The sequence below is a fragment of the Hyla sarda genome, chromosome 10 (genome assembly GCF_029499605.1).
Source record: "Hyla sarda isolate aHylSar1 chromosome 10, aHylSar1.hap1, whole genome shotgun sequence".
NCBI lineage: Eukaryota > Metazoa > Chordata > Amphibia > Anura > Hylidae > Hyla > Hyla sarda.
Genome location: NC_079198.1, coordinates 128,831,675 through 128,858,556, shown reverse-complemented (window position 1 = coordinate 128,858,556; position 26,882 = coordinate 128,831,675). Strand labels below are relative to the sequence as shown.

The following is a 26,882-nucleotide window of genomic DNA, read 5'->3' as shown; positions in this document are numbered from 1 at the left end:
ATGCATGACTGCAAGATCAGACTACACAAGGTTAGCTCGTCACGCCCCCTCCCATAGACTTGCATTGAGGGGGTGGGGTGTGATGTCATGAGGGGGCAGGGCTATGATGTCACGAGCCAAACGTGGAGCAGCGGAGTACCCCTTTAAGTGGGAAGAGCTGTACTATTTTGTGGTCAAATTAACATTCGGGTCGAAAAGCAGCCTGTGGTTGTTTGACCAATTGGCCTTAGCCCTTCATTGGATCCTAGAGAACATAGTGGGATGCCAACATGTTATTCACTATTTAGATGATTTTTGTTATTAGAAGGTCCGCAGTCCATCCCTCACCAACTCACAGATTGACTTACCTTGTTTCAGCAGTTAGCAGTCCCGGTCTCCCCCACCAAGATAGGAGGCCCTTCCCATGTGTTGACTTTCCTAGACATAATTTTAGATGCAGAGAGGATGGAGGCCAGGTTACCACAAGACAAACTTGTTAGGGTCAGAGAGACCATTTCTTGTTTCAACAGAACGCAGGTAAGTACCAAGGCCCAGTTAGGCTGGGTTCACATATGTTGCTCACCGCTCATCCGATCAGGGCCATACTGAAGGGCATTTAAAATAAGACAGTCACCAGACCCCCCTCTCAGTTGCCAGTTTCAGGAGAGTTTTTTTAGAAACATGTCCGATGTATTAGACAAATCCCCCTTTGGGCTCATAAACAGCTTGGGGTCAAAGCAGCTATATTTTTGGGGTCAAAGCAGCTATATTTTTGGGGTCAAAGCAGCTATATTTTTAGCCTTCTAAGGGTTCTTAAGGCCATGGGAGTTCTCCAGTGCCAACCTCAAGTCCACATCCCTATTAGCCACATCCCAATGTGTACGTGTTAACTCTATTGTCCACCAAGACTTCTAGTGCAGAAGTTCAGGTACAGTATGTATGTATGTGTATATATCTCTACAAAATGTCAAATGTTTTTTAAAGTGACAGTGCCCATTCATATTCCAACTTCATATCTCGACCTCATAGCCTGACTATATCCCGTCCTCGTAATCAGTCCTCATATCCTGACCTCATATTCCGTCCTTATTATATCTCGTCCTCATATTCCATCCTCATATCATATGCTCATATCCCGTCCTCATATCCCGACCTTATATCCTAACCATATATCCCATCCTCATATTCCATTCCTATATCCTATTCTTATATCCCGTCCTCATATCTCGTCCTCATATTCTGACCTCATATTCCGTCCTCATATCATATCATCATATTCCGTCCTCATATCATATCCTCATATCCCGTCCTCATATCATGTCTTTATATCCTGTCCTCAAATCTCGACCTCATATCCTGTTCTCATATCCCGACCTCATATCCTGTCCTTATATCCTGTCCTCATATCCTGTCCTTATATCCCGTCCTCAAATCTCGACCTCATATCCTGTTCTCATATCCCGACCTCATATCCCGACCTCATATCCCGTCCTCATATTCCGACCTCATATCCCGTCCTCATATTCCGGCCCTATATCCCATTCTTATATTCCGTCCTCATATCCCTGTAGGTCTTCTTCTCCTCCGCCATCTCATCTCAGACCACAGTTTTCACCTCCAGTATCTCATATGAGAGTTTCTTGTTCTTTTCTCCATCTTTAGCTGCAGTGAAAGGTGCCTAAAGAAAGACAGCCTGGACATCCATGAGGATCTGCTTCTAGGCCAGGACCCTTATTCCAGACCAGTCCCCGGTACAGTCCCTTACCTGGATGATGACATTCCCCTCCTGACGGTGGAAGATGATGGGGGTAGGTGATGTCTCATTGTGACTGGTGATGATTTATCTGTGCTCAGGGGACTCATTCCGGTGTCTGCTGGGTCTCCATTGCTTTATCTACATTTTGTTGTAATTGGGTCCAGTGATGTTTTTTGCCATAACCCTTTATACCATCTCATAAAAAAACCTTAAGTAAGCCCTAAATCTTGGTTTATTGTTGTCCGAACACCTTAATTTCAGCAGAACCGGACAATAACCATGTGAATGGGGGCGTCTCATGTATTGTGTATGGAGGCCTCTCATGTATTGTGTATGGAGGCCTCTCATGTATTGTGTATGGAGGCCTCACATGTATTGTGTATGGAGGCCTCACATGTATTGTGTATGGAGGCCTCACATGTATTGTGTATGAAGGCCTCTCATGTATTGTGTATGGAGGCCTCTCATGTATTGTGTATGGAGGCCTCTCATGTATTGTGTATTGAGGCCTCACATGTATTGTGTATGGAGGCCTCTCATGTATTGTGTATGGAGGCCTCTCATGTATTGTGTATGGAGGCCTCTCATGTATTGTGTATGGAGGCCTCTCATGTATTGTGTATGGAGGCCTCTCATGTATTGTGTATGAAGGCCTCACATGTATTGTGTATGGAGGCCTCACATGTATTGTGTATGGAGGCCTCACATGTATTGTGTATGAAGGCCTCACATGTATTGTGTATGGAGGCCTCACATGTATTGTGTATGGAGGCCTCTCATGTAATGTGTATGGAGGCCTCACATGTATTGTGTATGGAGTCCTCACATGTATTGTGTATGGAGGCCTCACATGTATTGTGTATGGAGGCCTCGCATGTATTGTGTATGGGGGCCTCACATGTATTGTGTATGGAGGCCTCTCATGTAATGTGTATGGAGGCCTCTCATGTATTGTGTATGGGGGCCTCACATGTATTGTGTATGGAGGCCTCACATGTATTGTGTATGGAGGCCTCTCATGTAATGTGTATGGAGGCCTCACATGTATTGTGTATGGGGGCCTCACATGTAATATGTGTGGTGGTCTTCTATATAATATGTGTGGTGGTCTTCCATGTAATGTGTGTGATGGTCTTCCATGTAATGTGTGTGATGGTCTTCCATGTAATGTGTGTGGTGGTCTTCCATGTAATGTGTGTGGTGGTCTTCCATGTAATGTGTGTGGTGGTCTTCCATGTAATGTGTGTGGTGGTCTTCCATGTAATGTGTGTGATGGTCTTCCATGTAATGTGTGTGATGGTCTTCCATGTAATGTGTGTGATGGTCTTCCATGTAATGTGTGTGGTGGTCTTCCATGTAATGTGTGTGGTGGTCTTCCATGTAATGTGTGTGGTGGTCTTCCATGTAATGTGTGTGGTGGTCTTCCATGTAATGTGTGTGATGGTCTTCTATATAATATGTGTGGTGGTCTTCCATGTAATGTGTGTGATGGTCTTCCATGTAATGTGTGTGGTGGTCTTCCATGTAATGTGTGTGATGGTCTTCCATGTAATGTGTGGTGGTCTTCCATGTAATGTGTGTGGTGGTCTTCCATGTAATGTGCCACTGTGTGATGCCATCATGTCCATATGGAGCAAAATCTCTGAGGACTGTTTCCAGCATCTTTATAATATGAAGGGAGTCCGACCCGGGACTAGCAAGGTGTACCTAATAATGTGGCCAGTGAGTGAATATGTGAGCAAAAATTCATATATACTAAAGAAGTAAAAACTGACTGACTATCTAATAAAATAATAAATGTATCAGAGGGACAGGGTAAGAAGGATGATCACTATGGCAACTGAAGACCATCAGGGATTAATATAGGTACCGATACAGGACTAACTCCCAGTGTAGCCAAGGAGATGCAATAGATTGAATACATGAGATGACGATGTCTCGGGTGAATGTCTCCACTCTTGGGAGGATATATTAGGAGAAATTGACCATTCAGTTATTGGAAGCAGGGAAATTGTGTAGGTGTAAGGATCTGTAAAAATGGGCAAATTCTGGGTTAACCAACTGGGTCGGCATTTGTCCAGAACAACTGGTCTTGTTGGGTTTTCCCGGTATGTAGTATTAAAGGGGTACTCCGCCCCTAGACATCTTATACCCTATCCAAAGGTTAGGGGTTAAGACATCTGATCGCGGGGTTCCGCCATTGGGGACCACTGAGGACCATCTTATCCCTTACATAGGGGATAAGATGTCTAGGGGCGGAGTACCCCTTTAATACTACAAGTGTCCAAGGAAGGACAATCGTTGATTAGGGACATGGGGGCTCAAGGCTCATTGATGTGTTCGGGGGTGAAGGCTAGCCCATGTGGTCCCATCCCACAGAAGAGCTGCTGTAAAGAAAACCCTTCATGGGCAGTGTGATGGGCAATGTTCTGCTGGAAACCTTGGATCCTGGCATCATGTGGATGTTACTGTGCCATGTACCACCTACCTCATTGTACAGACCTTCATGGCAGGGGAATCCCCTAATGGCAGGGGAATCCCCTAATGGCAAGGGCCTCTTTCAGCAGGATTATGCCCCCAGCCACACTGCAGACGTTGTCAGGGATGAGGAACCTGTCCAAGAGATCAAGATGATGACTTGGCCTCCAAATATCCCAGATCTCAATCTGATCGGTCTTATGGGAGATGTTCTGAAGAAACAATCCTGATCCATGGAGGACGCACCTCACAACGTACAGGATCTGCTGGTGATACCACAGGACACATCACAGGGATATAGGGGGAGATTGATCAGAACCTGTCCAAAGGAAAAGTTACTGAGTTGCCCATAGCAACCAATCAGATCGCTTCTTTCATTTTTGACAAGGCCTCTGAAAAATGAAAGCAGCGATCTGATTGGTTGCTATGGGCAACACAGCAACTTTTCCTCTGGACAGGCTTTGATAAATCTCCCCTATAGAGTCTGGGAGTTGACAGGTCATAGTTTGAGCTACACAATATTAGGCCACCTACCTCATTGTAAAGGCCTTCATGGCAGAAAGATCCTTAAATGGGTACTATGTTGGAATTTTTAATTTTATTTTAAATCATCTGGTGCCAGAAAGTTAAACAGATTTGTAAATTACTTATATTAAAAATCTTAATCCTTCCAGTACTTATCAGCGGCTGTATACTCCACAGGAAGTTGTGTAGTTCTTTCCAGTCTGACCACAGTGCTCTTTGCTGACACCTCTGGCCATTTTAGGAACTGTCCAGAGTAGAAGTAACTCTCCATATCAAACCTATCCTACTCTCAACAGTTCCTGACACAGACAGAGATTTCAGCAGAGAGCACTGTGGTCAGACAGAAAAGAAATTCAAAAAAAAAAAAATTTACTTCCAGTGGAGCATACAGCAGCTGATAAGTAATGGAAGGATTAAGATTTTAAAATAGAAATAATTTACAAATCTTTGTAACTTTCTGGCACCAGTTGATTTAAAAAAATATATTTTCCAGCGGAGTACCCCTTTAATTAAAGTGGCCTCTTTCAACAGATTTAAACCTGGCCACATTGCAGACATTGTTCATGGATGAGGAACATGACCAAGAGATCAAGGTGGTGGTTTGGCCTCCAAATATCTAAGACTCCGAATCCTATCGGTCACCTGCTGGTGATACAACAGGACACATCACAGGGATATGGAGTCCGGGCTTTAACTGGTCAGACGTCATACGTCAGAGGAATTGTGAAATTGAGAAAATTTCCCCAAAAATTTGTAAAAAAAAATGACATACCATATTATTATAATAAAGGGGGTACTCTGCTCCTAGACATCTTATCCCCTATCCAAAGGATAGGGGAAAAGATGTCTGATCGCGGGGGTCCCGCCACTGGGGACCACCGCGATCTCTGCTGCAGCACCCCAGATGGCCGTCACGCCACCTCCCATAGGCTTGCATTGAGGGGGCGTGGTTGTGACGTCATGTGTCGGCGAGACCCCCGTGATCAGACATCTTATCCCCTATCCTTCGGATAGGGGATAAGATGTCTAGGGGCACCTAGACCCCTTTAAGACTACACTATTCCAAAGAATCAACTTAAAGGGGTACTCCGCTGCTCAGCGTTTGGAACAAACTGTTCAGAATGCTGGAGCCAGCGCAGGGAGCACGTGACGTCATGGCCCCGCCTCCTCATGACGTCACACCCCGCCCCCTCAATGCAAGTCTATGGGAGGGGGCGTGACGGCTGTCACGCCCCCTCCCATAGACTTGCATTGAGGGGCGGAGTGTGAAGTCATGAGGGGGGTGGGGCTATGACGTCACAAGCTCCCGGCTCCAGCATTCGGAACAGTTTGTTCCAAGCGCTGAGCAGCGGAGTACCCCTTTAAACTGTATGAGGGATAACACAAAGAAGAATGTGACTGCAAAACGAGTAAAAAGATGAGTAAGACCTCGGAGGGAAGGTGCGGTGATATCATTGAGAGCATTTGGCTGCAGACATGAAAGCTTGTAAACCCAAATATTCTCTCTTTGTCTCTGCTTGAGAAGTCTATGGGGGCAGATAACACAATCTGTTTGATGGGCATTAGAGAAATGCCGGTGAAATTGCAGTTTTGTGCTCTCTCGATTTTAAGTTTACCGAATCCTTTATTGGTCTTAGACCGAGAATCTTAGACCGAGAATTGTCTTCAAATCAACTGGTGCCAGAAAGTTAAACAGACTTGTAAATTAGGTCTATATAAAAATGTTAATCCTTCCAGTACTTATCAGCTGCTGTATGCTCCAGAGGAAGTTGTGTAGCTCTTTCCAGTCCGCCCACAGTGCTCACTGCTGCCACCCCTGTTCGTGTCAGGAACTGTCCAAATTAGAAGCAAATCACCATAGAAAACCTCTCCTGCTCTGGACAGTTCCTGACACGGACAAAGGTGGCAGCAGAGAGCACTGTGGCCAGACTGGGAAGAACTTCACAACTTCCTGTGGAGCATACAACAGCTGATAAGTACTGGAAGGATTAAGATTTTTAAATAGAAGTAATTTACAAAACTGTTTTTAACTTTCTGCCACCAGATATAAAAACATGTTGGTTTTTCCATCGGAGTACGGCTTTTAAGCCTGTCTCCTTTAGGGGTTGCTTGGCACCAATGCACTGGTCCTTACTACTCATAAATGGAAGTTTTAATATGGTGCCTCTATGGTACCTTCACCCTAGGTTATTTTTGTTCTGAAGGACCCACAAACCATTAAAGTGTTCTCCAAGCTGGGCAGTCTCTTTAAGAAATCACCATAAAGCAGTGGTCTCCAAACTGTGGACCTCCAGATGTTGCAAAACTACCACTCCCAGCATGCCTGGACAGCCGTTGGCTGTCCAGGCATGCTGAGAGTGGTAGTTTTGCAACATCTGGAGGACCACAGTTTGGAGACCACTGCTCTAAACAATCACTTCCTGTTGGACACCACTAATATATATCTTTTGACCCTAGGGGCTCTCGAATTCGGTGACGTTCCTCTGGTCTCTGTTCTGCCGGATAATTTGGAACAGAAGATAGACGTAGACAGAGGAGACCAAGTCATTCAGTGGTTTCATACCATCTTGCACCATTGCGTCTTATGGACCTCTGATAAGGGCCGGCACATCACTGTTGGTAAGAAGTACCAGTACTTGCTTAAAGCAATGCTTCCCAACCCATGGCTGCCATAACTCCCATCCAGTCCTGTCCTGTACTCATAGGATTCCTGGACAGGCTGTGGAATACTGGCCTAAAGGAATACTTCAGGGGGCACTGATACCTTGTGTTTTACCCAATGTGGTGCCTGATGGTTGGAGCATGACCCAGGGATTGTCACCTTGATGTGTCCTGCTCCATCCAATCAGGTCCTGCACCTTTCTTAACACAATGACCCAGATTTACTATTGACAGTGTAGCAGAATTCTGGTACAGTTCACACTGAAAAAACTGCTCTGCCCCTTATGTATCATGTGTTCTGTCTAAGTGGGGGAGGGCTTCTGTCTAAGAGGGGGAGGGCTTCTGCCTAAGTGAAGGATGGATTCTGTCTAAGAGGGGGAGGGCTTCTGTCTAAGTGGAGGATGGCTTCTGCCTTAATGAAGTATGGATTCTGTCTAAGTAGGGAATGGCTTCTGTCTAAGAGGGGGAGGGCTTCTGCCTAAGTGAAGGATGGATTCTGTCTAAGAGGGGGAGGGTTTCTGTCTAAGAGGGGGAGGGCTTCTGTCTAAGTGGAGGATGGCTTCTGCCTAAGTGAAGGATGGATTCTGCCTAAGTGGGAGGTTTCTGCCTAAGTCGGGGATGCATTCTGTCTAAGTGGAGGGTGGCTTCTGCCTAAGTGAAGGATGGATTCTGTCTAAGTATGGAATGGCTTCTGTCTAAGTGGGGGATGGCTTCTGCCTAAGTGGGAGGTTTCTGCCTAAGTCGGGGATGCATTCTGTCTAAGTGGAGGATGGCTTCTGCCTAAGTGAAGGATGGATTCTGTCTAAGTAGGGAATGGCTTCTGTCTAAGTGGGGGATGGCTTCTGCCTAAGTGGGAGGTTTCTGCCTAAGTCGGGGATGCATTCTGTCTAAGTGGAGGATGGCTTCTGCCTAAGTGAAGGATGGATTCTGTCTAAGTAGGGAATGGCTTCTGTCTAAGTGGGGGATGGCTTCTGCCTAAGTGGGAGGTTTCTGCCTAAGTCGGGGATGCATTCTGTCTAAGTGGAGGATGGCTTCTGCCTAAGTGAAGGATGGATTTTGTCTGAGAGCGGAGGGCTTCTGCCTAAGTTGGGGATGGATTCTGCCTAAGTGGGCGATGGCTTTTGCCTGAGTGGGGGATGGCTTCTGTCTAAGTGGGGGATGACTTCTGTCTAAGTGGGGGATGACTTCTGTCTAAGTGGGGGATGGCTTCTGTCTAAGTGGGGAATTTCTCCTGTCTAAGTAGGGAATGGCTTCTGTCTAAGTGGGAGATGGCTTCTGCCTAAGTGGGGGATGCATTCTGTCTAAGCCATCTGCCTAAGTGGGGGATGGCTTCTGCCTAAGTGGGGGATGGCTTCTGCCTAAGTGGGGGATGGCTTCTGCCTAAGAGGGGGATGGCTTCTGCCTAAGAGGGGGATGGCTTCTGCCTAAGAGGGGGATGGCTTCTGCCTAAGAGGGGGATGGCTTCTGCCTAAGAGGGGGATGGCTTCTGTCTGAGTGGGAGATGGCTTCTGCCTAAGTGGGGGATGCATTCTGTTTAAGCCATCTGCTTAAGTGGGGGATGGCTTCTGCCTAAGTGAGTGATGGCCTTGGCCTTAGTGGGGGATGGTGTCTGCCTGAGTGGGGGATGGCTTCTGCCTGAGTGGGGGATGGCTTCTGTCTAAGTGGGGGATGGCTTCTGCCTAAGTGGGGTATGGCTTCTGCCTTAGTGGGGGATGGCTTCTGCCTGAGTGGGGGATGGCTTCTGCCTGAGTGGGGGATGGCTTCTGTCTAAGTGGGGGATGGCTTCTGCCTAAGTGGGGGATGGTTTCCGCCTAAGTGGGGGATGGCTTCTATTTAGCTGGGGGATGGCTTCTATCTAACTGGGGGATGGCTTTGGTTTGCACATGGTCTGAGATGCGCCAACACCATGCACCAAAAATGCTCTAGAATTCTGGCATATTTTGGCTAATAGCTGGTCTAAACTAAGACTGGACCGTCTGAGATGCACCCGATTTATCAAGTATCCTGGTGCCTTCTCAGACTATCTAGTGAAAATTAACACTAAGTATTTCACAGTTTTAGAAAATCTGAACCAATGTATTAATTTTCTTGAATATTACTTAAATAGTAAAGTTATAATGAATAAAAAATGTAAAATAATTAAAACCCTTCTTTATTTCCAGGTATTTTCGTTGTGGTCCTTATCCTCTCTGTATTGTTTGCGTCCCATCTCCACCCGGCCAGCCGAGCCCCTGTCCTCTTCAGGCCGGATACTAATATCCAGCTGCTCTTAGACCTCAAATACAATCTCAGCGCAGAAGGAATATCCTGCGTGACCTGCTCAGGTACCTGCTCACTGCATTCATGGGGTGTTACCGGGATGGGGCCTCCCGAGCATGCATCTATGGCTAGAGTATGTAGATATATGGCTAGGGCAGCAAACTGAACCTTTTCCCCTGAGTGATGGGATGCTAAAGCACTAACTATATGTACATATACATCTACATCTAGATTAACGAGTGCTAATCTAGTGCCATTTTGTCACTCCCAGTTGTACATTTTCAGTTGTCGACTATGAGGTTAGGATATTAGATTGGGATATGGGGTTGGAAAATGAGGACAGGCTATGAGGTCAGGATGTGTGGATGGGATATGAAGACGGGTTATGAGGTTGGGATATGTCGGTTCAGCAATTTGGGTGGGATTTGGTGGCCATCTAACTCTGCCCTGACATGAAGGGTCGGACGTGCTGGATTTCATCCATACCGTTTCATTTGTTCTCTGCACTTGGCCAGGCTTTGCATGTTGCGCGGGTTGCATGCCTGGGCCAATCAGCAGCTGAGGAGGGGTATTTAGATTCCTCCTCAGCCTTCTGGCTGGGCTTTTGTTTTTTTGATTTCAGTCCTGTCTGTTTCAGTTCTGACGTGCTAGTAAAATTTTGCCATGGCTTTGCAGTTCTGACCCGTTTATCTAGTTTTTAACCTTGTCCTGTCTGTCATGTGATCTGTCTGAACTTATGGTTGATTTTATCCTGTCTAGCTTGTCTCTGTTATATGAACCTGTGTCCTGGCTCGTATTCGGACCTGCTTGTATTTTGCACTCCACCTGGTATAGGTCCTTATCCATTGCTTCCCTTGCTTTGCCCCTTGACATGTGTGTTGTACTTCTGTTTAGTCTTGTCTGTAACTTACTTGTATCCTGACTTGTATTCTGACCTGATTGTGTTTTGTACTTCACTTCGGCATAGGTCCTGATGAATCGCTTGTCTTGCTTTGCCCCTAGCCTTCTGTGTTGTATTTCTGTTTAGTCTTATTTGATCCCGAACCAGTTATTTCTCATCTATATAGTGTCCTGAGTTCAGTTACCTGTTCACTTACCTTTCTTCTTGGTAAACCTGCCACAATATCTGCCTGAAAACCAGTTTGTCATTACTCTCATACCTGACCTTTATACATGTCTGTTTATTATTTTGACTTGTGAGGCCCCTGCACTTTATATATCATAGGGACCGCTGTCCAGTTGTGGATCTGCTGTCTAGGATGCATAGGCAAGTAGGCAGGGAAAGTGGGCTGCACAATTCCCTGCCCAACATGACATCTGCACTGGAAAAGTCTGGCAGCAGCTTTCTCCCTTTTTTATCATCTAGAACACATGCATACTAGACCAAGCCATACATACAATTTGATGAGGGATCGGGACAGATAGTTGGCAGCCAATCAGCTGCAATTAAACCAGTGTTTCCTAACCACGGTGCCTCCAGCTGTTGCAAAACTACAACTCTCAGCATGCCCGGACAGCCTTCGGCTGTCTGGGCATGCTGAGAGTTGTAGTTTTGCAACAGCTGGAGGCACTCTAGTTTGAAAACAGAGTATTAGTCCTTTAGGGCATATCCTGTGGATATGACATAAACGTCAAGACTAAAATTACAGTATTTCCCCTCAGTAGGACATAATAGATTCAACATCAAAAAATAAATAAATAAATATAAAATAAGGATAATAAAAAATAAAAAAAAATGGGATTATTAATTTGTTGAATATTAAAGGGGTATTCCAGGAAAAAAAATTTTTATATATCAACTGGCTCCAGAAAGTTAAACAGATTTGTAAATTACTTCTATTAAAAAATCTTAATCCTTTTAATAATTATCAGCTGCTGAAGTTGAGTTGTTCTTTTCTGTCTGGCAACCGTGCTCTCTGCTGACATCTCTGCTTGTCTCGGGAACTGCACAGAGTAGAAGAGGTTTGCTATGGGGATTTGCTTCTGCTCTGGACAGTTCCCCAGACAGGTGTCATCAGAGAGCACTTAGACAGAAAAGAACAACTCAACTTCAGCAGCTCATAAGTACTGAAAGGATTAAGATTTTTTAATAGAAGTCATTTACAAATCTGTTTAACTTTCTGGAGCCAATTGATATATAAAAGTTTTTTCCTGGATAACCCCTTTAAAGAAAAGCCCTTCTAGGAGTGACCCCGAGAGATATGAGAGATTTCATTGTGTCTGATGCCGGTCACATCCTTGACAGTAATATGGTGGGCGACCTTCCACTTTAACTAAACAAATCTCCTTGGCGGTCGGCAGCGCACATCATATCTCCGGAATGTCTCCATATTACGTTTAATGTCACAATGGTCGGGTTTTGGTGTTTTCTAGGTGAGAGCGAATCGCTCTGACATTTCGGTAAATTGAAGAGTGCGAAGTCCTGGAAATACTCATTAGACGCTGCGGCGCCGCCCTTGTTCTAAAGGACATGTACCCAAAAGGACCTTGGTTCATGTAAATGCTTGAGTCATCTTCTTGTATGAATTAATTTAGTTACATCTGCTCCTAGGAAAGCTGAGTGACAGCTGGCATGGCTGCCATCATAGGGCGGTTATCCATCTTTCCCAGAATCTTCTGCTAGGGAACATCTAAGGAGAACCATCCCCCACACTTTACAGACTCGCCGGACTGTTTTTTCCCCCTTTATTATACTGTCGTTATTTCTTCGGCTGAAGCCGTTTTGGTTTTGTAATATTTCTGGATTCTCAGAGTGCAAATGTTCCGGCACAACAGACTCGGAACACAGCAGGACCTGTTCTTATTCATGATGTATCAGGAGGACGGGAGAGCGGCAAGGATGGAGAAGAAGAAGGCCAAAGGAGAATACTAAATTAGTCCTGAAATTCTAAGGTGCGAGGGAACGAGCGAGACCAACGTCTTCTCTACATCATGTGATTATTACAAACATAAAGATTATCCCCGGGCCAGAATAAAACATGATTGTTCAACTGGGAATAGGGAAGCATAGTCACAGTATTCATATATTACATTACTTACCGTATATACTCGAGTATAAGCCGACCCGAGTATAAGCCAAGACCCCTAATTTCAACCCAAAATCCCAGGAAAAGTTATTGACTCGAGTATAAGCCTAGGGTGGGAAATACATCATCCAGACCCCCGTCATCATCCAGACCCGTCATTAACATCCTCATCATCATCACCGCCTGTTATCATCCAGACCCTCATCATCATCACCTGTCATCATCCCCTTGTCATCATCCCACACATCCCCCCTTCATCGTCCCCTTGTCATCATCCCCACCCCCCCTTCATCATCCCCTTGTCATCATCCCCACCCCCCCTTCATCATCCCCTTGTCATCATCCCCACCCCCCCTTCATCATCCCCTTGTCATCATCCCCACCCCCCCTTCATCATCCCCTTGTCATCATCCCCACCCCCCCTTCATCATCCCCTTGTCATCATCCCCACCCCCCTTCATCATCCCCTAGTCATCATCCCCACCCCCCTTCATCATCCCCTTGTCATCATCCCCACCCCCCCTTCATCATCCCCTTGTCATCATCCCCACCCCCCCTTCATCATCCCCTTGTCATCATCCCCACCCCCCCTTCATCATCCCCTTGTCATCATCCCCACCCCCCCTTCATCATCCCCTTGTCATCATCCCCACCCCCCTTCATCATCCCCTAGTCATCATCCCCACCCCCCTTCATCATCCCCTTGTCATCATCCCCACCCCCCTTCATCATCCCCTTGTCATCATCCCCCCCTTCATCATCCCCTTGTCATCATCCCACACACACCCCTTCATCATCCCACACCCCCCCCTTCATCATCCCACACCCCCCCTTCATCATCCCACACCCCCCCCCCCCTTCATCATCCTCTTCTCATCATCCGCCCTCAGTGGTCTTCAACCTGCGGACCTCCAGAGGTTTCAAAACTACAACTCCCAGCAAGCCCGGGCAGCCATCGGCTGTCCGGGCTTGCTGGGAGTTGTAGTTTTGAAACCTCCGGAGGTCCGCAGGTTGAAGACCACTGCGGCCTTCGACATCATCCAGCCCCCTCTCACCCCCCTTTAGTTCTGTACAGTACTCACCTCCGCTCGGCGCTGGTCCGGTGCTGCAGGGCTGTCCGGAGAGGAGGTGGTCCGGTGGGATAGTGGTTCCGGGCTGCTATCTTCACTGGGGAGGCCTCTTCTCCGCGCTTCCGGCCCAGAATAGAGGCGTTGCCTTGACAATGACGCAGAAGTACGTTGGCAATGAACGTACCTCTGCGTCGTTGTCAAGGCAACGTGACTATTCTGGGGCCGGGCCCGAAGCGCTTAGAAGAGGCCTCCCCGGTGAAGATAGCAGCCCGGAACCACTATCCCACCGGACCAAGTTATTACTCTTAAAGTAATAACACTTTCTATATGCATTATACAGTATAACACATGGCAAACAATATATGCATAAGGGGACAGGTGTAGAGGGGGCCCAGGGGACACTGTAAGGAGGCTGCCTGACTGGGCAGCAAGTGTACGGGGGCACAACTCCTGTACTGGGCCACCACAATACATTATTTTTATGGATCCACCCATTCATGGATTCCACCGTTGGACCTTCCCAGTATGGTTTTGGGTGGACATGCCCTTGATTTGTGGCATCCTACCCCTGTACATATGACATTTGTCAGTGTATGGTGCTGTCATCAGCTCACTCGGGTAATTCTTCGCACATCTGACATCTTTAGTTGCTGCAGCTCACTGCCAAAGAAGGTCTCAGCCCCCTTTCCAAGCATAGAAGTAAAAAAAAAAAATCTTCTATAACAGTATTGACGTCTCCTCTTGTTGCGCAGAGACTTTCAATAAGCTGCGTATTGATCGGCCAAACTGATGTTCATTTCTTCCGAATAATTGGTCACTTTGGGGGTTTACCGATTTGTCCTATAGAGGATTTCTCTCTTCTGAGGTCACTTAAAAAAAAACTCAAAAAAAGTTGGTTAAGCAGCACGCGGCAGATCTTTATTAAGCGGATCGCGAAGTGCTAGGCCGGGTCTTAAAGGGGCACTCCGCTGCTCAGTGTTTGGAACAAACTGTTCAGAACACTGGAGCCAGCGCCGGGAGCTCGTGACATCATAGCTCCGCCCCCTCATGACATCACGCCCCTCCGGGCGGGGCATAGTGACATGAGAGGGCGGGACTATGACGTCACGAGCTCCCGCCTCCAGCGTTCGGAACAGTTTGTTCCAGACGCTGATTAGCGGAGTGCCCCTTTAATTGGACGCAATATACTCAATACACAAGCAACAAATGTAGTAGGAAAGGGGAGAGCACACAGGAAGCAACTTCACCTTCCACGACCTGCAATTACGTCCTCGGCGACCTATGTCAATGTCCTGCGGGGTGCACATACAAATGTATGACGTATCAATAAAAGATAAACAAAAGGGCACATACGTGCACTCACCGCTCAATGGAGATAGTTGCGTCTGGAAGTCCGGTATCGGGGTGCCGGCTCATGGCATAGTTGCATACTCAATACACAAGGCCATGTCATTGCAGGGTAATGACCAATATGGCCGCCAATGTAAATGGCCTCAAATTGTCACTCAGTTTGGGGTCTGCTCGATCTGCGTAAAGGAAGGTTGTAGCCATGTTGGTTGCAAATAAGATGGATGAACATCATTTTTTCAAACAACAACCAACAACCTACATTCTCCCGCAGAAACTAATCTAACAACAGGTATCACAACCCATTCAATATATATGAACCTCTATATATATATATATATATATATAGATAGATAGATAGATAGATAGATAGATAGATATATATATGTATATATATAAACATAAAAATAATCTTATGGTAAAAGACCCATACCTGGAGCAGACATGGTACCGTGTGTCATATGAGGACCCCGTGCTGCCTCAACGCCGTTTCGTAGTTTGACGAAGTAGTGCAAATTACAAAACGACGAAAATATTACACACGGTATCATGTCTGCTCCAGGTATGGGTCTTTTACCATAAGATTATTTTTATGTTTGATATTTATACCACTGAGAGGTCAGTTTACCTAATCCTGCTGGTGATACTAGTGATACTAAGGTCATGGGGTGCTTTTTATGGGTTAGGGATACTGTCTATGTCTTTTTTGATACTTGTTTAATAAAGATTGTATTTTTTTGAATTATACTGGAGTTGAAATTATTTTAGGTACCACTTATAGGTTTATATATGAACATAATTTTTGGCTGTGTCTACCCAGACGGAAGAGGACAACTCTGTAGGTTACAGATACAGTTTTGTCGAAACTTACCGCACGAGTCTCCAGCACCTCTATCCCACACACCATTCTCAATTCAGCCCACCATGTCTCATGGAAATTGACCTCATCCCTGATTCATGTTAGTTCCGGTTCTTCCCTGTTCTGACCTTTACTGCTTTTGGTTCCTGTTTCTTAGTTTATGAGTTTAGCTTAGTAATATGATGTCTTGGCTTCTGACTGTTCATACCAACCTTTAGCTATGTGTGACATCACTTCCTTGTTACCTCCATAATGTGATATGGCAGTGCCTTTATATCCTGGTTCCCTAAATTTGATTTCCACAAATCGGGCCTATCCTGGGGAATGCAACCAGCTCTCATGATCATATGTCTTGGCTAAGATCAAGTGTAATATCTGTTCTTATCAGTTTCATGCCGCTGGCAGGTGACGCCAGTGTGGAGCTGGTGGGGATGGGGCTGCATGGTAGGGAGGCTGGTGTACCGGGGCGTTACGGGGCTAGTTGAGGAATCAGCTCGATGGCTGCCCCGATGTGACCAGTTTCCCTCCGGGTCTCACCATGAGGCTGAGAGGGTCTAGAGCCGAGGTACTTTAGTGCCTCGGGGAGTGGTGACCCCGACATGCCGAAACTCACTGGGAGTACTGGCTCACTGAGTGGAAGCACGTGCACCATGATCTCTTCACCTTGTGGCACTCACCTCTTGATTCCCGGCTTTCTGGCTATGATCAGAGAAATTTTTATAGATCCGGCCGGATGTCCGGGCAGTATATCTGCGCACATTCACTTATTTCTTTCTTTTTGTCACTGTGTCACTTTTCGCTTGTTGTGTGTCCACAGGATTGTCAGGATGCGGTAGCCCTTCTGGGTGTCTCTCCTGGCGGTCTAGGGGAGGTGTGTGTGGCCATCAGGTTCCACACCTCCCTGCAAACACCCCGGGTACTCCTGCATGGGCAGGGTACCGACCGCTTACGGCTCTTCAGGCAGATACCTTGGCTAACGCCAAGGGGGATGCCGGGAGCATTTGTGGTCAATTAGTAGCTTCGGCGAAAAGGGACATCGAACCTGGAATCTTGCAGGTACCTTTTGGTCCGGAGGTGAAGGGCAAGGTTTGTTGGGGGGCCTCTCTCCTGTCGGAGAAGGGCTTGCGATAGACCGCATCCTTTGTGCACTTTTTTTAGTGTAACACTTTTGTACTTTTTCCTGTACTTTGGGTGATTCGAGAGCACGTTCCTCGGGTCTTCAAAACAAATGATCATATGTCTGTAACAGTTAAAGTGTGCCTGTCATATGACAGAAAAATAATAATACGTCTATATGTTACTCACTAGGTCATGCAGATGCTTTACATGTCTTTATGTGTCAGCTTCTGTATTTGGCTCACAAATCCCTCTGTTCCGCTGCTCACTCAATCTGCCATCCACTGCTCAGGAAGGAGTGTATCTGAGGCAAGCATTCAGCCCGCCCTCACTCACCATGCATTCACTTCCTCCTGGAGTCTGCTGTGCTTTATCCAATCACTGCAGGCTGTAACCCCTTCCTCTGGGTTTTCATGCTGCAGTATGATAGGACAGGAGGGAGGACAGAGGAGTGCTAGTCCCACCCTCACTTACTGGACTTTGTCCTAGCCTGTGCTTCAGCTGGGACAAGGATGATGCTGTAGCCAACCAAGACTATGTTCTGGATGGTATGAGGACCCTTAGTGGTCTTTTTTTTTATATGCCATGATTTCTATAAAAAGCAGATAACATTTTTAGAAAGAACATTAGAAAGGTTAATGTTTTGACAAGATGTACAACGTCTAAAAAGTTTTTGAATACAATAATTCCCAGGACCACCTTTTCCAGACTTATTTTTGGTATAGAAGTCCAACTACATGCCTCTGTACCAATAGAATGAAGAATTGGCATGTGGTTCTCTTACCAGTTGACATCAGGTTTATACAGTCACCTCCATGAGGAATGTTTACTAAGCCAGTATAGATAAATCACCATAGGATGCATCCAGTGGTAAATTTGACTCTGTGAAAGGATACACCAACCCAAAAGACAACTTCCCAAAGAAAAGAGAATGGTCCTTAGTCTTGAGTCATTGCAACAGCAAACAAAATGAAAGTGGCACTCACCATGAGATGGCAACGTTCATTTTTATTCTTACTATAAGGTTCAAAACGACAAGACAAAGCAGGGGATGGTACAGATGGCAGGGGTGTTCAGAATGCCCCTTCCATCTGTGCCATCCCCTGTTTTGTCTTGTCGTTTGGCTCCTTATGAAGAATAAATAAGAACTTTGACATCTCATGGTGAGTACCACTTTCATTCTGTTTGCTCCTACATGCCTTGTCCCTATTGCAAGTTGAGCACCACCTTATTTGGCATATCGGGGGTAGTCAAGTGCTGGTTTCACCACCGGACCCAGTGTGAATTAGGTCTGATCACACATTGCCGGAATTCCTCTGCTTTTTGACTCCTGAGTCATTGTGGTTGGTCTGGGAACATGGGGAATCTCATGGATCTCATTTATGACTGTGCCAAAGTGAAAGTGAAGGGTAAACTAACAAGACTGTAGGGGTGTAGCTAGTAGGGGGGTCTGGATAATGCCGGTAATGCCGGATTATGAGGGGTTCCCTAGCAAGGCAACTTAGATGAATTGTTTCATATGGTAGAAGAAAGCCTAGCTATTAATCCGAATAACCATATTATGAAAACCAAAAAGCCAAATTGTATGGGCAGGGGCTGGCTCGGACCTCATGAACCACATACTCATCCTAAATCGGGTCCATTGGGGAGACCCTTGCCCCTTCCATCGTTGTTGTGACAGGCTGTCTGTAGGCAGCAGAATAGTCTACCTGAACTCGTGCCCAGTGACCAGCTGCATATGTTTTGACTATGAAGCATCATTTATTAAAACCTTTCCTGGCAGAAGACTTAATTTCTACTCTCTATCCTCTTCCTGAAAGTAGAAATAAGAGAAGCGTAATGAAGGCAACCGCAAGCCTAAGGGAGACAAGCTGAAGCAGATGAGGGCTGACAGGCGCCAGGGACGGGAAGTCTCCCCCCACCGCCCATAGTCTACCATACTAGAGTTACCCGGCATAAGCTGTGCAGGGATTTCTTCCAAATCTTTGTGAATTTACAGTGCTGTTCATTTATTCGCAAAAACAAGAAATTGACAGTGGGCTTCAGCTTCATTATAATAATATTTTTATAGAATATATTGATTTTTTTTGTGGGGTTTCTTTTTTTTTGCATAAATTAAATATATGGTAGACTGAATGGCAAACTGAGCTTGTGCATCGGAGCTCTCGAGCCTTCAGCTTTGTCAGTGTGTGAGTACAAGTATATCGCCGTGGTACGTTCCACAGTGACAGAACAATGTCTTCAAGGGAAATACTATGTAAAGGATCCACTGATCCTTTACATAGTATTTCCCTTGAAGACATTGTTCTGTCACTGTGGAACGTACCACGGCAACCATGACAGATATATAAATTTGCCACCAGAAAACTATAATTTAATCTTTGTGCCTAAATAATGTGACATCTTGGGTTGCCACTTTGGAAGTGGCCTTCTAGCAATGTGACGACCTATGAAGAAAGTATGCAAAAGATCCAGATCTCTAATGCCACCTATTGGAGGAAGCTTCACTGTAAATTAATGCTCCTATAGGTGGCACTAGAGAGCCAGCTACTTTGCGTATTTTTTTCTTGGGGAGCATTTCTTGGCCTAGAACTCCCTATGGCAACTTGGCAGTTTTCCCAAGAAGGCAGATTATCCCCTCAGAGATAAACCTAGCAAATACAGCACCTTCTTAAAGATGCTTCTGGCATGGGCTGTGATTAAAATCTAAAGCTTTATGTCATATCTTTGGCTGAACAAGAGAGTTGATCTCCCAAAGTCTATTTGAAGGTCAGGGTCTTATGATGGAGAGTTGAGTTGGTGTATGAGAGGTGATCTCCTGAAGTCCAGATGAAGGTCAGAGTCCCATGATGGAGAGTTGAGTTGATGAATGAGAGGTCATCTCCCAAAGTCTAGATAAAGGTCAGGGACCTATGATGGAGAGTTGGGTTGGTGTATGAGAGTTGATCTCCTAAAGTCTAGATGAAGGTCAGGGTCCTATGATGGAGAGTTGGGTTGGTGTATGAGAGGTAATCTCCTGAAGTCTAGATGAAGGTCAGAGTCCTATGATGGAGAGTTGAGTTGATGAATGAGAGGTCATCTCCCAAAGTCTAGATAAAGGTCAGGGTCCTATGATATAGAGTTGAGTTGATGAATGAGAGGTCATCTCCCAAAGTCTAGATAAAGGTCAGGGTCCTATGATATAGAGTTGAGTTGGTGTATGAGAGGTCATCTCCCAAAGACTAGATAAAGGTCAGGGACCTATGATGGAGAGTTGGGTTGGTGTATGAGAGGTGATCTCCTGAAGTCTAGATGAAGGTCAGGGTCCTATGATGGAGAGCTGGGTTGATGTATTAGTGTTGAGCGCGAATATTTGAAATGCAAATTTTTATTGCGAATATCGGCACTTCGCGATTTCGCAAATATTTTGAATATAGCACTATGTATCCATAATGACAAATATTCTTTTTTTTACAGTACACATCACAACAATGATGTGTACTGTGTAAAAAAAAAAAAAAAAAAAGGATCATCCTTCCCTGCTTCCAGCTTGTGGTCCAAAGAAGGCTCCAATATTATTTTCTGTGGGAGTCGGTGTGGAGCGCGACTGTTTTGTGTATGCAAATATTCGCAAATATCGGCACTTCCAGAGGACACTGATTCCTCCCTTCTTTTAGCTTTAGATAGGGTAGGTTAGTTTAGCAGATAGTTTTTAGTGTAGGGTATAGTGTTAGTTAGTTGAAAGATATAATCGCGCATGCGCATTATACGAATTTCACTACGATTTTCGCATGGAAAAAAAGTTAACGAACATAGCGAAAATGCAAATTTCACAAAAATAGGATCAATATTCATCCATATATTAGCAAAATATTGCAGATTCGAATTTGGCCCCTGCCACTCATCGCTATGGTGTATAAGAGGTGATCTCCTGAAGTCTAGATGAAAGTCAGGGTCCTATGATGGAGAATTGAGTTGGTGTATGAGAGGTGATCTCCTGAAGTCTAGATGAAGGTCAGGGTCCTATGATGGAGAGTTGGGTTGGTGTATGAGAGGTGATCTCCTGAAGTCTAGATGAAGGTTAGGGTGCTATGATGGAGAGTTGGGTTGGTGTATAAGAGGTGATCTCCTGAAGTCTAGATGAAGGTTAGGGTGCTATGATGGAGAGTTGAGTTGGTGCTATGATGGAGAGTTGGGTTGGTGTATGAGAGGTGATCTCCTGATGTGTAGATGAAGGTCAGGGTGCTATGATGGAGAGTTGAGTTGGTGTATGAGAGGTGATCTCCCAAAGTCTAGATGAAGGTCAGGGTCCTATGATGGAGAGTTGAGTTGGTGTATGAGAGGTGATCTCCTGATGTGTAGATGAAGGTCAGGGTGCTATGATGGAGAGTTGAGTTGGTGTATGAGAGGTGATCTCCCAAAGTCTAGATGAAGGTCAGGGTCCTATGATGGAGAGTTGGGTTGGTGTATGAGAGGTGATCTCCCAAAGTCTAGATGAAGGTCAGGGTGCTATGATTGAGAGTTGAGTCAGTGTCCTGTAGACCATTTTTACTGTTTGCATTGTAGGTTTGTTCCAAGAAAAGCCCCGGAGCCTTCAAAACAACATTCGGACCTCATCAGACAAGAAGAAGAGGGGCTCGCTGTCTACATGGAACAGCAAGGTGACCTCTGGTGACCCTGGACATGAGGGTGAGTTGGGTCATGACATTGTGTATTGCTGCTTTATCTGTTGTCTTCTCTGTGTATTTGATAGTCAATACATGGGCCTTGCTATGGGGGGGGGGTGCATTAGTCACACGTGAGCCCTGGTGGGCAAGGGTGCCTAAAATCCAGTATGTTATCCAAGAAGACACCAGTATTGTAAATGACCTATGGTAGGTGGGGAGGCCATGATACAGATCTTACTTTAGGGCCTAATTGCTCCAAGTTATGTCTCATTTGATGGTTTATTTTTAACCATGGGGAAGATCAAGCATCATAAATGTTTGCATATTCACAAAATTACTATAATGTGTGATTGTTTCCATCAAGCAAGTACTCTATGGCAATTTTCAGATCATGTTTGGGGTCACTATACACCCAGTTTATACATATTATCCCTATAGACTTTTATTAGTTCGGAATTTTTAGGAATTTTTATTCTTTTATGTGTTTTTGGTGAATCTTCTGGATTAACACTGTGAGATAATAGGTTAAACTTTATGGATTTTTTTTCAATCTTCTTTTATTTCTTTTATAGTTATATTATTTGTTTTCTCTCACCTGACTGGATCATTTTATACACTTAGAGTTGAAGAGAACAGTGTATGTCACCAGATGTAAATGGGAAGGAAGGGCTACCATTTACCGACTGTCATTTAATGCCTCAGCTACACCACCCTGGCAATCTACCCTACCCGGGGATGAGGAAGTCACCTCATTTCAGGTAAGAAAGCAAATGCCCAATCCTTATCATAGTCCTTTTATTTAAGAGAGAGAATCACCATAGACTCATAGAATGTATCATACTAATGGGTATGAAAACCCTCCATTGATCAATGGAAATGGTGCAGATTTGGGGATAAAACAGCACCACACCTTTTCACAGGTAGGCTATGGAACTACAGCTCAACCCGCTTCACTCTATTGCAATGGTCTCCAAACTGCGGACCTCCAGATGTTGCAAAATTACAACTCTCAGCATGAATATAACACATAAATGGACTATCATGTAATGTAGTGTAACATAACTGGTGTGGCTTTTAAGCTGTTGCAAAACTACAATGCCCATCAGATAGTTCTGTAAGGAGTTGATTTGCCGAAGGCTGTCAAGGCATGATGGGAGTTGTAGTTTTGCATCAGTTGGAGAGACCTTGGTTGGAGGATTATATAACCAGGCATTATATAAATAGTTCATTTATGTGTAATACTTAATTTCACCAGTGTGAGGCGATGATGAGAATATAAGCACTTACTGCTAAATCCTTAGCTGATCATAAGTGGTCACTGTGGGTCTCAACATCTAGTTACCACATAGTGAGTTTATTTTAGGGGGGGGGGGGGGGGGGACTCTTTGCACAGTTAACTCACATCTCAGCAGTGCCTCCACAGGTGACATGAAGTTACTCATTGGAAGATATAACACTTAAAGGGGTACTCCACTGAAAAACATTTTTTTAATCAGCTGGTGCCAGAAAGTTTAGCAGATTTGTAAATTACTTCTATTTAAAAATCGTAATCCTTCCAGTACTTATCAGTGGCTATATGCTCCACAGGAAGGTCTTTTCTTTTTGAATTTCCTTTCTCTCTGACCACAGTGCTCTCTGCTGACACCTCTGTCCAATTTAGGAACTGTCCAGAGCAGGAGCAAATCCCCACAGCAAACCTCTCCTGCTCTGGACAGTTCCTGACATGGACAGAGCACTGTGGTCAGACAGAAAGGAAATTAAAAAAGAAAAGAACTATCCTGTGGAGCATATATCAGCTGATAAGTACTGGAAGGATTAAGAGGTTTAAATAGAAGTAATTTACAAATTTGTTTAACTTTCAGGCACCAGTTGATTTAAAAAAATGTTTTCCAGTGAAGTAACCCTTTAATGTGTAATTCATTCCAGTGAGTAACTTCATGTCACTTGTGGAGGCACTGCTGAGATGTGTGCAGAGTCCCTCTAAAAGAAACTCACTATGTGATAACTAGATGTTGAGACCCCCAGTGAAAAATGTTTTCCAGCGGAGTACCCCTTTAAAGAACTGTTTGTCAGTTGTCTCCAAACTGTAGACCTACAGGCGTTGCAAAACTACATCTCCCAGCATTCCCAGACCGCCAATGGCCAATGGCTGTTCTGGCATGCTGGGAGTTGTAGTTTTACAACATCTGGATTTCCACAGTTTGGAGACCACAGTTTTTTTGGAATGGAGACAGGTGTGTGGAGAAAAGCTGTTAAGAGAGAATAAGGGGAAGACTAATTCACTCCATGTGTCAAATTTGCAGAAAACCTGTTAATTGGGGACATTAATATTAGTATAAATTCAGTATCTCAAAATCTCGGCAGTGCCTCCACAGGTGACATGTGGTTACACATTAAAATTACTTCCGCATCATGAAAGAACTGCTTATGTCAGTGGTCTCCAAACTGTGGACCTGCAGGTGTTGCAAAACTACAACTCCCAGCATGCCTACGGATTTCCGGGCACGCTAAGGGTTGTAGTTTTGCAACATCTGAATGTCCACAGTTTGGTGTCTTTATGGGTAACTGGGGCCATTTTCAGAGCGTCCTTCAGTATCTCTGTGTTTGTCACCATACTTACTAATTCCCTTGATACAATGTAGCAAAGAATGAAGGTTTTTGTTTTGTTTCCTCCCTGAGGCAAATAGATTAATAGCAGCAATTTGTAAATCACTTTCTTATCGTCTGAATTGGATATTAACCTTGATGGAGCTCGGAGGCAGCGAGTGTTTAGGTGACGGCAGCTGTATATTTCTGTAATAAGAGGAAATGGTGTTTGAGTTCAGCAGCGAATATGGTTTCCTATAAACCTCTGATGTTTTTGTAATGAGGCTCATAAGGTCTTATGGAATGACAGGGATTTAGGAATGAAAAGCTGTAATTATGGGCGGTAAACACAGGGAATGGCGCTGACTGCAGAAGGTACCTGTGCGAGAAGTGAGTCTGAGACCCTGTCACCTACAAGTCACACCCTGGACACATGCCATATATATATACCGCTCACACCCTGTATATATGCCATATATACTCCGCTCACACCCTGTATATATCCCATATATACACCGCTCACACCCTGTATATATGCCATATATACACCGCTCACACCCTGTATATATCCCATATATACACCGCTCACACCCTGGATATATCCCATATATACACCGCTCACACCCTGTATATATGCCATATATACACCGCTCACACCCTGGATATATCCCATATATACACCGCTCACACCCTGGATATATCCCATATATACACCGCTCACACCCTGGATATATGCCATATATACACCGCTCACACCCTGGATATATCCCATATATACACCGCTCACACCCTGTATATATCCCATATATACACCGCTCACACCCTGTATATATCCCATATATACTCCGCTCACACCCTGGACACATGCCATATATATACACCGCTCACACCCTGTATATATCCCATATATACTCCGCTCACACCCTGGACACATGCCATATATATACACCGCTCACACCCTGTATATATCCCATATATACTCCGCTCACACCCTGGACACATGCCATATATATATACCGCTCACACCCTGTATATATGCCATATATACACCGCTCACACCCTGTATATATCCCATATATACACCGCTCACACCCTGTATATATGCCATATATACACCGCTCACACCCTGTATATATCCCATATATACACCGCTCACACCCTGTATATATCCCATATATACACCGCTCACACCCTGTATATATGCCATATATACACCGCTCACACCCTGTATATATCCCATATATACACCGCTCACACCCTGTATATATCCCATATATACACCGCTCACACCCTGTATATATGCCATATATATATACCGCTCACACCCTGTATATATCCCATATATACTCCGCTCACACCCTGTATATATCCCATATATACTCCGCTCACACCCTGTATATATGCCATATATACTCCGCTCACACCCTGTATATATCCCATATATACACCGCTCACACCCTGTATATATGCCATATATACTCCGCTCAAACCCTGTATATATCCCATATATACTCCGCTCACACCCTGTATATATGCCATATATACTCCGCTCAAACCCTGTATATATCCCATATATACTCCGCTCACACACTGGATATATGCCATATATACTCCGCTCACACCCTGTATATATCCCATATATACACCGCTCACACCCTGTATATATCCCATATATACTCCGCTCACACACTGGACACATGCCATATATACACCGCTCACACCCTGTATATATGCCATATATACTCCGCTCACACCCTGTATATATGCCATATATACACCGCTCACACCCTGTATATATGCCATATATACTCCGCTCAAACCCTGTATATATCCCATATATACTCCGCTCACACCCTGTATATATGCCATATATACTCCGCTCAAACCCTGTATATATCCCATATATACTCCGCTCACACACTGGATATATGCCATATATACTCCGCTCACACCCTGTATATATCCCATATATACACCGCTCACACCCTGTATATATCCCATATATACTCCGCTCACACCCTGGACACATGCCATATATATATATACCGCTCACACCCTGTATATATGCCATATATACACCGCTCACACCCTGTATATATCCCATATATACACCGCTCACACCCTGTATATATCCCATATATACTCCGCTCACACCCTGGACACATGCCATATATATATACCGCTCACACCCTGTATATATGCCATATATACTCCGCTCACACCCTGTATATATCCCATATATACACCGCTCACACCCTGTATATATCCCATATATACACCGCTCACACCCTGTATATATCCCATATATATACACCGCTCACACCCTGGACACATGCCATATATACACCGCTCACACCCTGTATATATCCTATATATACACCGCTCACACCCTGTATATATCCCATATATACACCGCTCACACCCTGTATATATCCGATATATATACACCGCTCACACCCTGGACACATGCCATATATACACCGCTCACACCCTGTATATATCCCATATATACACGGCTCACACCCTGGACACATGCCATATATATATACCGCTCACACCCTGTATATATCCCAT

General features: G+C 44.9%; 1 protein-coding gene across 2 annotated transcripts in view; it reads left to right on the top strand.

Annotated features, from left to right (window-relative positions):
• Positions 1-26,882, top strand: part of DISP3 (dispatched RND transporter family member 3) — a 170,648-nt gene that overhangs the window by 93,797 nt on the left and 49,969 nt on the right. For both annotated transcript variants that reach the window (XM_056544641.1, XM_056544642.1), the window contains exons 8-12: positions 1,642-1,787; positions 7,196-7,357; positions 9,562-9,723; positions 21,622-21,744; positions 22,344-22,480. In XM_056544641.1, the coding sequence (XP_056400616.1) occupies positions 1,642-1,787; positions 7,196-7,357; positions 9,562-9,723; positions 21,622-21,744; positions 22,344-22,480 (730 nt within the window). The remainder of the gene's footprint in view (positions 1-1,641; positions 1,788-7,195; positions 7,358-9,561; positions 9,724-21,621; positions 21,745-22,343; positions 22,481-26,882) is intronic.